This window comes from Grammomys surdaster, unplaced genomic scaffold (genome assembly GCF_004785775.1).
Source record: "Grammomys surdaster isolate TR1022 unplaced genomic scaffold, NIH_TR_1.0 128, whole genome shotgun sequence".
Classification (NCBI taxonomy): Eukaryota; Metazoa; Chordata; class Mammalia; order Rodentia; family Muridae; genus Grammomys; species Grammomys surdaster.
Window position 1 is genome coordinate 5948921 of NW_021604586.1, and position 13254 is coordinate 5962174.

At 50.9% G+C, this 13254-nt stretch overlaps 1 protein-coding gene across 11 annotated transcripts in view; it reads left to right on the forward strand.

Moving 5' to 3' along the window:
• The window catches only part of Banp (BTG3 associated nuclear protein), a 74121-nt gene that overhangs the window by 58080 nt on the left and 2787 nt on the right, over positions 1-13254 (forward strand). For 8 of the 11 annotated variants that reach the window (XM_028752246.1, XM_028752282.1, XM_028752288.1 and 5 more), the window contains one exon: positions 10087-10212. The exons of the other annotated variants lie outside the window; for them this stretch is intronic. In XM_028752246.1, coding sequence (XP_028608079.1) covers positions 10087-10212 — 126 coding nt within the window. The remainder of the gene's footprint in view (positions 1-10086; positions 10213-13254) is intronic. 11 annotated transcript variants of the gene reach the window in all.

Here is a 13254-nt window from a genome sequence, read left to right on the forward strand (position 1 = left end):
CACTCAGTACTCAGTATCTCTCTGCACTCTGTACACGGCACTCAGTATCTCTGGTCAGTAGAGGGAGGAGGCAGGGGATTCCCTGGATGGTGAAACTCTGTCTGGGTTCTCAAAACTGTGCTTTGTCTTGGTTCGTAAGTGTAGGCTCCACGTCAGAACTGATCTCGGGCTCCTCTGAGTCTGGCCGAGCACTCTGAGTTTAACCTCAGGCTACAGCCCCTGTACACATAGGCTGTTGTGTCCCCATCTTCTGGCCAGTGTGCCTTCTTGTGGTGCTAGCTTCCCACCTTTATGAGCCCTTCCAGTAGAGTTGGATTTAATCTGCAGCCACAGGTCGTAGCTGCTGCTGTGGGAAAGTGAGGGCTAAACGCAGCCTGGGCCCCCAGGGCTTCGTTGCACAGTGGCGTTGTTTCTGATGGTTCTCACCGAGAGTCCGCTCTGGGAGCCTGGCAGATTATTTAAGCTGATTGTGTTTCTTCTCAGGTGAAGCCATAGAACCACTGGAGGTGGGTGACACACTGCTGCTGCCCCTGTTCCTGTCGCTTAGCTGTGGGCATGGTCAGGACTAGGATGGTTTTGGAGTGGTCTGAGTAGGGTTGTTGTGGGCTGATGAAATTGTTTGGGTGGAGCTTGGGTGGGCAGTCCAAGGGTCAGAGAAGTCTAGGACCTCTTGCAAGCGGATCCGACAGGACAGGGCTCCAGAATGGGGCTGTGGTGGGACAAGTGTGTTGTTGTAATACTAACTTCTTGTCAGGTCAGAGGGATTTCAGTCCTCTTAGTCAGTACAGTGGAGTCTTTAGTTTGTGGGTTGTCAGAAGACTCTGAAGATAAAAGTCCTTAAATGCCAACAGCCATAGGATTGAAGGTTGAATTTTCTTGGGTGCATTGAAAATGCTAAACAGTGACCTTTTTGAGCTCATGGGGACTTCTTGAGTCTGGTAAGCTAGTGGCTCCCTTGAGAAGGCTCTCAGGCTGGCTTTGGTCTTGGCTAGTCACTTTGCCCACCGCCCTGAGCGTTGCTGTGAGCCACTGCTGCCTCTTAAGTGTCCCTTTGTGGCTCGCTGCACAGACAGCTGCTGCCTGAGCCGGCTGCTTCAGTCGGTGACGGCAGCATGTCTAGAGGGGGTGATGTGCTTCCATCTTAGTGAGAGCGAGTTCACACATGACTCCAGGGTCTTTCTCTCATAAGTGTGTGCAGTCAGAGTAGCTCCCCCAGGCAGCCTGGGCCCCACTGTGGCTTTAGTAGTGTTTGCTTTTCTGCCTCACTTCTTAGCTCCTGAACACCGGTTATGACACATCACATTTATTGTGAACCAATATGAGAGGTGACTGCTGATGTCAGCTTAACCTGCTAGTCGAAGATAGTCCAGGTTTCACACAAATGGTATTTGTGCTGTAAATAGCAATATATATCTTTCATTTTGATAAGTCAGAAGATAATTCTTCTTGAATTTTATTGGAAACTGTTTAAAAATTGCTGGGGCTGGAGAAGTGACTTGGTGACCAGGAGCACTGGCTGCTTTGCAGAGAACTTGGGTCAGTTCCCAGGTCCCATGTCAGGTGGTGCACAGTTGCCTGTAAGTTCACCACCAGGGAGTCTGACGCCCACTTTGGGCCTCTGGGCACCTGCACTCATTTGCATATGCCCACATACAGATACACAGGCCTACACACAATGTTTTTAAAATCAGAAGTGAACTCTATAAATATAAACCTGTGTGTGCTAGGCCTGGTGGCACGGGCTTCTCTCCAGTCACAGGTAGACAGGAGTATTGCAAGTGGTTCCATTCCAGGTGCTCCTCAGACTTGTGACTCTCTCTGAACTGCCTCCCTCTAGCTGAGCGAGCCTCAGGTGTCTTGGACAGTCATCTCTGTGGTTCTCTGTCTCTGGAGCAGCCGAGCCCCGACAGGATGAGGAGCAGCTGGTTGCCTCCAGAGGCTTGTTGTGGGAATTGGACTGAGTTTTGCCAAGTGCGCCAAAGACAGACCTGTTGTGTTGTGTACCAGGTGTTCTGAGCAGTCGGGGTGGGGGGGGGAGGTTAGGCTTGCATGTTACTTTGGCGTCTTGTTTTTGTCCCTGGTGACTTTCTTGACAGCTTATGACAGAAGAATCTATGAGAAGCTGAACACAGTGTGGCTGGGAAGTATGTTGTGATTTTACTTTTTTTAAGCTAACTTTGAGAAATGCTTGCTTTTGTTGTTTCAGCCTAGTCACTGGAGCCAGGGCGTTTTGAAGGGGCTGAGTTAGTTGTCTAAGGTGAGGTGGGCTCAACACCCCAAAGCTAGCTCAGGCTTGGTTTTTCCGCTGCTGTCCCCAGTTCCCTCTTATATCTCTCATCCTTTTCTCTTCAGGGACTTCAGACAGCCCAGGTAGGGGCAGACCTTGTAATCAAAGATCAGTTTTGATTGATTTTATCATTTTCCAATATATTGTTTGTTTTTTCTAGACAGGGTTTAGGCTGGCCTCGAACTCAGAAATCTGTATGTTTTTGCCTTCCAAGTGCTGGGATTAAAGCTGAGTGCCACCCTCCCCGCCTCCCCAGCCTCCCTCTCTCCTGTCGGGCTTCCAGTTCACTTTCAGATTGTTAACAGATACCGTTGCCAGCAATGGGGACAGGTTCAGCCCCTCTCTTTTCTGCCCTCTCTTTATGGGGAGTTTGGGGCCCTTAGTACTGCTGCCGCGTGCCTGTGCTGGTCCTGCAGCCTAGCACTTACACATCTGCCACATGCACACGCCTTCCCTAATTCTCATTTAGAACACGGTGATCATCTCCCTCCCAAACAAAACCTGCTTGATACACCATAGTACTCCCTGCCCCTCAAAATAGTCCTCACTATCAACAGTGGTTATGTGGGCATAGTTTCACACCACCCTGAAGCTGAGAACTCACAACCCAGGGCCTGTCTGCATCTATGAATTCTATATTTATTTTATAAGATATTGGGTACTGAACTCTTGCCCTTGTTAGGAAAGTGCTAGATCACTGAGTTATACACCAACTTTGAGGTGTATAACTGCCCCTTTCTGATTTTTGGGTTTTGTTTTATTTTTTGAGACAGGGCCTCGCTCTGTAATTCTGGCTGACCTGAAACTCCTAGAAACCCACCTGCTTCTGCCTCTCAAGTTATAAAGGCATGGGCCACTGTGCCCAGCTTCATCTTGTGTTTTCATTTTGAGGTAGGGTGTCATTAAGCTTTACAGGCTGGCCCTGGATTTCGTCTCTAGCCCAGGACTTGATTTAAGATGCAGTCCAGGAAGGCCTTGAGCCCAGGACCCTCCTGACTCCGCTCTCTCAGTAGCTGGGACTGTAGGCCTGCACCAACAGGTCTGGTTGTCCATGGATTTCAGGTTGAAAATGTAAGGTCCTAGTGATGTGCCTAACGATAGCATTGGGCCACTAAGAGGAAAGGACAGAGCAGAGCAGTACACACTCTGTGTCACAAGGCCAGGGGCAGAGCACTGGCTGGGGGCCGCCTTGGTCCTCGAGTGCCACATGGTGAGTTGGAGCAGGTTGGCTCTCACTGATTTTTGCAACACTGTCTCCTTTGGGGATACTTCTGAGGCTCCCAATCTGAGCTCTCGGTGGTCCCCTTCAGAGAGTTGAGGAGCATGCTGTCCCAAAAGGCTAGCCGTTGGCAGATGTCCTGGTCCTAAGGCTGTGCTCTTTCCTGAGAAATGCTGAAGGAGAAGAAGTTTAGTGTGAAGAGTTGGGCTGTTCTTTGGGGTTGGTGGCATTTGTGCAGTCTCTTGGTGCCATGGCCGGCTGTGCCATCGCTCGCTCTCCTTGTTCTTTCCTAATGAACCTGTCACAGGGAGGGGTGAGTCCAACATGGAGGGCACCAGGCTGTGCCACTGCCTGTAAGGCCTCTGTTCACTTGGTTTTATTGGCCCTATGAGCTTGGGCAAATGAGTCAGTGTCCCAGACTGTGTCCTCACAGGCACAGTGCATCTCAGAATAACAAGCAGGGTAACATCTGTGCTGAGAACCCAGAGCCCTGGCTGGTGCTCACCTCAGGTAGCCCTGGGCGCTATTGAACTGGGGCCCTAAGGTCCCTGAAGCTTCTCATGCAAACCCCATTCTAGTATCCTCTCCTGTCCCAGGCATCCTGAGCCTTTGTGTCCTGGTTAGGCTGAGTGGCAGGGCCGTGAGATCCCTGACATCTAAGATGCTTACAGCCTCGAAGGTCTCAGGCGTCAGTGCCCCCAGAAGCCGGTGCTCTTCTTGGCTGTTTTCTTGAAGCTTCCTCCAGCTCCAGGACCCTCACTCGCTGCAGTGCCTGTTCCTCTCACTCACTCTCGGCACTTCACCTGCCAGCCTTACACAGAGGGAGAAGGGTATATGGCTTCCTCAGTGGGTGAGGCTGCAGGTTGACCCTGTCTCTGGAAGGGGTCATTTCTAAAGGGGGGTCACTGTGAGGAAGGAGTCTTTCCTTGTACTGGGGTCTTTTTCCAGTGCCCAATGTTACCATAGTAACAAGGACAGTTGTGCACAGGCTCTCCTTTTGTCTTTTGTCCCAGCCCACTCTTGGAAGTGATTTGAGTTTTCTTTTTGTTGTTCTTGTTTTTTGTTTGTTTGTTTGCTTGCTTGCAGAATTTCTCTACTCCCAAACAATCCATGCGCTGGTGTTTTGGACTCTTGGTCTTAGTTAAGTCAAAGTGGCCTCTTGCTTATGAAAAGTCACAAGACTTGCCATAAAGAGCAACTGTCATCTCATGTTAAGGAAGCTTTTTGTTTTCCCAGTGGCTCTGACAACAGCCACTGTGCTTTAGTAGGGACATGGTTGCTGTTTCCCACTTCAGACCCAGAGGCCTCTGTGATTGGGGTGAGAGGCTGGGCTGTTTCTGGGGAGTTTCTCAAGACTGGTCAGTTCCCATCAAACATTACTCTCTGAGTTCTGGGGTCAGAGTCAAGCTCTGAGTCAAGGGCTGAGTGCTGTACTCCTTGCTAACAGAGTCCTGGGGCACAGAGTTCTGAGAAGTGCTTGGACTTAAGTGGAGGATGGTGTGCCTGGCAGCACTCAACTCCAGTGAGGCAGGCCGGGCAGCCAGTGTACAATACCTTGCCAGCCAAATGGGTTACGTCTAGTGTGCACGGGAGGGCTTTTGTCTTTATGGAGTGATATGTGAAGCTCTTCCTCCATGCCTCTTCAGGCTGTCAGTTAGGTCTGTTCTGCCCAGTTCAGAGCTGGAATTTGGCTTTGTGTAGTTTTTGGATTCTGGTGACTCCTTTATATTAAGACGCTACAGATTCCTCCTGACACCCAGCAGGGATCCAGCATTTATCTCTGTCACCCCTGTTAGGAAGGGGCCCTAGAGAGTGTGGAGAGGACCCAGGGAAGCAGTTAGAGGGGACCATTGGTGGCTCCTTTGAAGGACATTGAGCTGACCCAAAGCAGCTGCAGGAGAGGACAGGGACCTTTAGAGAGAGGCCTCAGGGCATTCTGGGAAGTTCTTGTCAGCGTGTGGTCCAGTTGGTAGCCTCAAGTGAAAGGCTTATTTGTGTTTTGGGATTTGGAGCTCCAAACCCCTGGTCCCTGCTTGGATCCTTAGAATGAAGTAAATGCCTCAGCCAGCATTCCGAAGGCCAGAGATGTTCAGAGGAGGCAAGGCTACCTGTACAGAGGGATGCAGAGGAGTCTGCAGAGGGCCCAGCCATCTCTACCGAGGCATTCAGTGGAAGCCAGTATGCCTGTGCAGAAGTGTCCAGAAGAGGCCATGCTGCCTTCATTACCTCCTGAGGCTCTGGAAGGGCTTTCTGCTTGTTGTACTAGGTCCTTGGTATTCCTTGGCGTATGGTCACATCATCCTAGATAGCTTCTGTTGTTGCATGGCCTTCTAAAGTTGTGCCTTGTGTCTAGATGTCCCTAAGTTTGGAAAGACACTTGTCCTTAGGTTAGGGCCTGTCCTTATCCTCTAAGGGCCCTGTTTCTAAGTGAGGTCATACTAAGACATGGAGGTTCATCAGACTTGGAGAGAGACAGTCCAACCCACATCACCGTTGGTACTGTGTCTGCCTTCCTCTACTTTAAGGTCCCCCTGCCCACCCCCAGTTTAGTGGCCAAGCCCACCTGTATTGGAGGCCCGCTCTCTTGTTCCAGAGAACCCGTATCAGAGGTGTGGCTCAGCTTCAGCTCGGGAGCTCCTCTCAGGCTCCTCATGTGGCCTGCTGCACCACCTGTCGTTTCGTAGCCCAGGGCCTCTCCCGACTCAGCGTGCAAGACCACATCTTCCTAGGGCTCTGGAGGTGAAATGTACGAGGAACCAATGCAGCCAGGGGCTCTAGACCATGGCCTAGAGGGGAAGTGTCCATTGAATGCTTGCTTGCTCCCTCCACCCCCAATGTCATGAGGACCTGAGTCTGAATCTCCAATGCCATGTAAATGCTGGACACAGCCATGTTTGCTAGGAGCCCCAGAGTTGGAGGCAGGCACAGGCAGATCCAGGAAGGAAAGCGTGGAGCTTCATATGTGGGGAGAAGCCCTGGCTCAGTGGAGTGAGACAGAAAGCAACAGGGAAGACGTCTGATGTTTCCCTCTGGCCTCTGCATGTGTGTGCCAAACCTCTTTTCCATGTTTATCTATGTTTATGCATATAGTAGTGTATAACACACACACACACACACACACACACACACACACACACCCCTTAGTAGGCTTAAAGATGATGGAGCTGAGCAGAAGTAGGGTACCCACACTTGAAAGGCCACTGTGGACGCTGCTCACGACCTCTCGAGGCCAGGGTGGGCTGCTAGCTTTATGTCAGCATGACACAGCTAGAGTCATCAGAGAGGAGGGACCTCAGTTAGGAAAACGCCTGTAAGATCTGGCCTGTAGACAAGCCTATAGGGCATCTTCTGAATAAGTGGTCAGTGGGGGAGGGCCCAGCCCTTTGTGGGTGGTGCTGCCCTTGGGCTGGTGGTCCTGGGTTCTATAAGAAAGCAGGCTGAGCAAACCAGAGGAAGCAAGCCAGAGGAAGCAAGCCAGTAGTAAGCAGCACCTTTCCATGGCCTCTGCATCAGTTCTCACTTCCAGGTTCCTGCCCTGCTTGACTTCCTGTCCTAGCTTCCTTCACTGATATGCATACTTCAGTGCAGAAGTGGAAGCCAAGGAAACCCTTTCTTCCTCAACTTATTTTTGGTTGTGGTGTTTGATCACAGCAATAGAAGCCCTAACTAGGACAGAGACCCAAAGACTTAGTAGCTGGGGAGATGGCTCACTCAGTAAAGTGCTTGTTATACAAGCATGAGGACCTGGATTCTAGTTCCTATACCACATAAAAAAGCCTGCTGTGACCCTGATTCCAGCCCTGAAGAGGTAGGTATAGGAGATTTTCTAGAAATTACTGGCCAGCCGGGCTTGCCCGATTAGCAATGTCCAGATTACATTGATCTTTGACTGGTATACACACATCACATGTGCACACAGACACACATACACAGACACACAGACACATAGACACACAGACACACACGCACACGCACACACCCCAGTGTAGGGATGGACAGCAAGGCACAATCAGACTTTTGCCGTAGGAATGTGTGTATATGAAAAGTGTCCGGGCAGGTCAGTGGTTGGAGGGATTACTGGACAGTTGTCTTTCTAGCCCCCACCGCTCTTCCTGGAGATAACTACGGTTTGAGCTAGCACATGGGTTGTGGAAAGATTCTTGGTGGGATGGGTCAAGTTAGTGAGAAACACGTGGAAGCTTCTTGGGCCTTCTTCCCTGCAGCTGTGGTCCAGGCCTTCTTCCAGCCACACTAATCTCCGCTGGAAAGCATCTACTCCTGGCACAAGGACTTGCTTTTTCTTATTTTGGTTTTGCCCCTAGTAGACTCTTGGTGGGACTTGGAGTTCCGTGTGCAGACACTGCCGAAAGGTCCTGGGCTTCCGACATCGATTTTAGGGTCAGCAGCAGTTTTGCATTATCTCGGTTTTAAGTGGAGCTGCAGAGTTGGCAGTGGATGGGGGAAAAGCAGATCCCAAAGCACGGTCCTTCCGGGTCCCTCAATGCCCTCCTCCAGTCCTGCCCTCTGCCACTCTTTCTTAGTCTGAAAAGAACTGGCACTGCTTCAGAAATGTGTTAGGGGGAGCCACCAGTGAAGCCAGGCGTGTAGCAGCGCCTGCTCCTTGTCCCCATCTGTCGTGTGTCAGTCTGTGCTGTCCCTTGGAAGCCCTGAGGTCAGCTGCAGGCTGGCTGGTGTTGGCTGCCTGAAGATGAAGGATCTGGCTACTGGCCTGGGTGCCATCCCTCATGTCACTGCAGTCAGACATGTCCACATCCCAGAGCCTGTGGAGAACCTGCAGGTCTCCTCTAGATGCAAAGGGAGCAGGAAGAGTGAAGGAGTTGAAAGTTCATTACTGGGAGATTAGTGCAGACTTGTCCCTGTGTGACATGCCACGGTGGCCTGCATGGCTGCATTCTTTTGTAGCTGAAGGCTTATATCTGCCAGACTCCTTCCTACAGTACCGGGGATCCCCCAAGAAGACCGACTTCTTCGTTTTCTTGGACAGCCAAAGTGTACCTGGTCACCTAGCCCAAGCTCATCTTTGTGGCCAATAGCTGGGATCTGACTTGGGTTTTTATTCATCACCAATTTAACATTAAGAATTAACAAAAGAATCATATATGATTCTTTTGAAGCCCTGCTAGGAGATGCCAGAGACGGCAATGTGGTTGCTTCATGTCGTGCAGTGGGCCTTCGTGTGCTCATTGTGGTACACCACACATTTAACATTCGTAATTCATACCTGTTGGGTTCCATTGTTACTGTGTCAGCCACAGAGCAAGTAGTCCAGTGTTGCTGGGCTCTCCTTAGTCTCGTCTGTGGGATGTGTGGATAGATGCCAGATGCCCTCTTCCCTTCCCTGCTCACTGTCTCAGGCTGCAGTGTTTCAGAGAAACTCTCGGGATGGACAGGCTCTTCTTCATGGACATCAGTCCTCCTCGTGGCTATCATACCTCTCACCTGAGGGTAGCATTTCCAGTGAAACCATACTTGCCTTGTGGTCTCATGTACCTCTGGCTGGCCTCCAACTCACTTAAGTAGCCAAGGCTGGCTTTCGACTTCTCATCTCCTGCTTCTCTCTATCAAATGCTCACACGCTAGGATGATTAGCCATCATGCTTGGCTAAAAGGTTCTTGTTTTGTAAATGCCTGGGAAACTCCTTGGAACTTTCTTCTGATGCTGGAGGCAGATTCAGGAATGGCCCACACAGCAGGACAGGTGTTTGTCTGCCTCTGTTGCTGGAGGAGGAGCAGTCACTAGCTTGACAGCTCCTGAGTGTGGACCAGAGACACACAGGGCAGGCCCAAGAAGCATGGCCAGAATTGGACCGTTTAGGGCTGGCCAGGCCTTCCTGGCCAGTGCCCTCCTAGTGAGGGCGATGATGGCACCTGGCATGTATCTCGGTCTCCTTGTCACAGCAGCCAGCCAAGGTGACGGCTCACCAGCTCCTCCCTACAGTGGAAACGAATACGGTCAGATCCCATAGCCAGGCTCCAGGCCTCACTGCCTCCTCACTGGGAGACAGTTTGTAAGCCAGGCGTGGTAGGAAGCCATGACTTTATAAGCTTTTCCCAGATGAGAATCTTGCTTCCATTCATCGATTGGTTGGTCGAGTTACACCTTTGTCTTAATATTGCAAATTCAGGTTCCCACAGTATAACACCCCAGAGCTAAGCAGCTTCATGTTTTGTATAGAAAGTGGTTTTCTTGGCAGTGCCGGCAGGACAGCACTGTTGGGGTGCCGAGCAGGGATGGTGTTTGCTGCAATCAACACAGGCAGAGCTTTCTGGGAAACTGGGTCTGTGACTGCAAAAGTTTCCTTAAAAGCAACTGCAGTTACCTTAAATTCACTGTGGAGGAATCTGTAAACACATAACATGATTGGGGAGCTGGTTATGTTACAACTCCTAACTTGGGGTTTCCAAATGTGGCCTGGCTTCTGAGTTACCAGGAGATAGCAAACCAGGCAGCCACAGTGTGTCAGCACCTCTCCTCTTTCCTACCTCTTCCCCACAAGGTGGGATCTGTGGCTTGACAAGTCCCTGCCGAGCCTATAGCCCCCATTCTGATCTCTTCCAGTCGTGGGGCCTGTGCCAGAATCCCATTCCTGTCAGCGGTGACTCAGTGGCCCAGGCTAACCCCTCCCAGCTTTGGCCTCTGGGAGGAGACACACTTGATCTGCCTGCTGGAAATGAAATGATCCAGGTTTGTAAGTGTTTCTTGTCGGGAGATGTGGGTGGCCTGACCAGTGTTTTCCAGGGACCATGAAAGAAGGGTCAGGTCAAAGCTCTGGACAGCAGGCAGAGCCTGCTTGCCATAGGTAGCTGGCCCTTACAGAGCCTACAGCGAGTTAGACAGTGTCACACACTGAGCCCAGGCTTACAGAGGCTGACACAGTAGCTACCACTGTCTGTGCTGAATACCTGCAGAGGCCTGAGGCTACGAGCTTGCTTTGACAGCCAGAGACATCATAGAGGTGCATGTTAGGGGGTTAGCAGAGCTGAGAAGATGTTTGTGAACAGGCATGTGCCTTATATGCAGATGTGTGCATGTGCACATCTGTGACCACATGTGTCTGAAGACATGTGTATAGGCATATAAAACATAGCATATGAAGACATACGGCTTGATAATGGCTGTTAAGTCAGGCCCATCTGACGAGCTTGGAGCCCTCACCCCACGGAGCCTTTTATCCTTGGAGACAGGGTCATTCTGCTGTTGCAGCAGTTCTGGTGTTTGTATCCTTTCCTTCTTTCTGAAATCTGCTGCTTCTGCTGTTCAAGGAACACATGGAGAGCCCCCCTTTGCCCCTACCTGGGTTACCCTGGTGGATGGCTCTGGGTAGGTCAGGGAAGAGAGCCAGGCACAGTGGACCATAGCTACGCCATAGATCCTGTCCTGTCCTTTTGACCCCATGTTCTTGCAGTGAGACCAGGAAGCTTCTCTGACTCAGATGCTGGGTGGGAAATGTTCATTTGTCTGTAGAACATGGCTTTGGTAGCCTGCAGAGTTGGCACAGGAGCTTGTGGGACTCACTGAGAGCCATAAGAGCTGCTGAGTAGGGAGAACGGGAGGTATTTTGGGTGAGTAAATGCAGAGGAAGAGAGATCCCAAGCTCCCCTGGCTACCCATGAAAGGTCAAGGCCAGCCTATACAGTGGAAGAGTCGGGAAGACTCCAAGGCTCCAACTAGATCTGCCACCAAGGGCTGTCCCCAAACGGGAGCTCCGTTTGCTTTTTTTTTTTGTTTTTTTTTTTTTTTTTTGTTTTTCGAGACAGGGTTTCTGCTTTTTTCTAAATATAAAATTCTCGGTTTTGTTTCAAGTTGAACTGCTTGGTCAGATGAAGCAAAGCACCATGCCTGGAGAAATGTAGTTCTAAGCACAAGTAATGAACTTGTCTACAAGTCAGTGGAGGATACATCCAGAGGCTTCTGTCAGTGACTCTTCTAAGACTGGATCATTGTACTCTAGTCAGGCTTTCCCCCTGGAAGGAGCCTTGCTTTATCTAAAACCAGGAGTCTTTACTGTCAGCCAGCTGTTGGGCAACTTAGCGTCTGCTGCCCTGCTTTGCTTCGAAGAGGGAGGGAGTAGCCAGTAGCAGTGTGCAGCAGCTGTGCCAGAGTGGAGTGTGGACTAGGGGAACGCTGAGGTGCTGGGGTAGAAGTACCAGGCAAGTGATTCTGTTGAGGTTTGAGCTTGCCTGGAAACCAGAACCCAGATGTGTGTTTGCACACCCTCCTTCTTTTTAATGAATCTGAGTTTAAGCACCCAGAGAGGGCTGAGGACCTGCTCCCCTGTTTTTGCACAGCCCAATGCCTGTCATCACGGCCCATAGAGTGGCTGACCAGATGTGTGGTTTTTGTGAGGCCAAGGAAACTGTCCTCCTGTCCCCAGATGTTGACATACAGAAGAACAGCAATAAGCAGGTCCAGAGAGGGTGTCCCGAGGGCCAGTGTGTGCAGAGGCAGGCTGTCACTGTTGCTGTTGTCTCTTGGCTCCTCCCTGAGGGGAATCTGGCAGGGCCTCCATAGGTGAGTGGAATCACACTGCACGTGAGATTGACCCGGAAGCCACTGCATTCCCCAGGAAGGAGGTGGATACACTGCCTCCCAGAGGAATGCCAGCTGTTCTCCTGATACTGTCACTGTGGCACTCGAGTCAGCATGAGTTCCCAAGGGGACAGCTGTATACAGTCTATTGGCAGTCATTTCCACAAATAGTTGTCTCACTTTTTTTTAGTTATTCAAAAATATCAAAAAAGGCTTTTCAGTCATACTGCCTGTGAACCTGAGTCTATTTTGGTTTGGCAGACCCTCATTAGCATAAAAGACACTGTCCTTATTTGCAGTGTGTCCTTTAAAAAGGCACATGTCACCTGACAGTCAAGCTAGCACTATTTCTAAGTACAGCTCTTCTTAGAAGTTGACTGGGTGAGTTTGTACTGCTGTCTCTGGTTGTGGGGAACCACATGTGGTCTTCTCCATACCAAAGTGTGGATGTGTCATCTTGCCAAAGATGCCTCCAATACGGGCAGTTGTGTCCCTTGTTGGAGTTGCATGCCTCGGGGAGTACACAGTGCCGATGAAGGGCCCGTGGCTCCCGGCAACTATGAGTGAGCAGATGGAGGCTCCATGTTGCCTGCCCCGAGCTTCCTGACCAGGTGTGAGCACAGGCGGAGTTTGTGGGAAGCGAATCAGTGGGAAGGATATCCAGGGCTGGAGTCACCCCAAGCTTCTTCCCCTCCTCCAGTTCCATTCTGAGGCAGGGTCACTAGTCAGGCAGGATCAGGATGAGGGAAGGATGAAGCTAAAAGGGACTGCAGGTTCTTTTCTGGAGTAACTTGCCCCTGGTGTCTCTGCTCACACCCTCCCCTTGGAGCCTGTTACCCCTCACTCTCCACAGTAGCTCTTTCCTCCTTCTTTTCTCTGTGTGCGTGCATGCGTGCAAGCGTGCGTGCGCTCACGGTGTCCTCATCTGTCTTCACCTTATTTTTCCTGAGACAAGCTTTCTCACTGACTCTGTAGCTCACTCTTTTGGGTAGGCTGGCTGGTGAGCTAGCTCCAGCCGTCTTCCTGTTTGGAGTTTCAGCATACACAGCTGCTCCTGGTCTGTGTGTGGATGCTGATGATCCAGACTCAAGTCCTCAGGCTTCCTTGCAAGCAAAGATACCCATGAGCATCCCTGCAAGCCTCCCATGAGCCTCTCTGCAGGCCTCCCATGAGCCTCTCTGCAGGCCTCCCATGAGC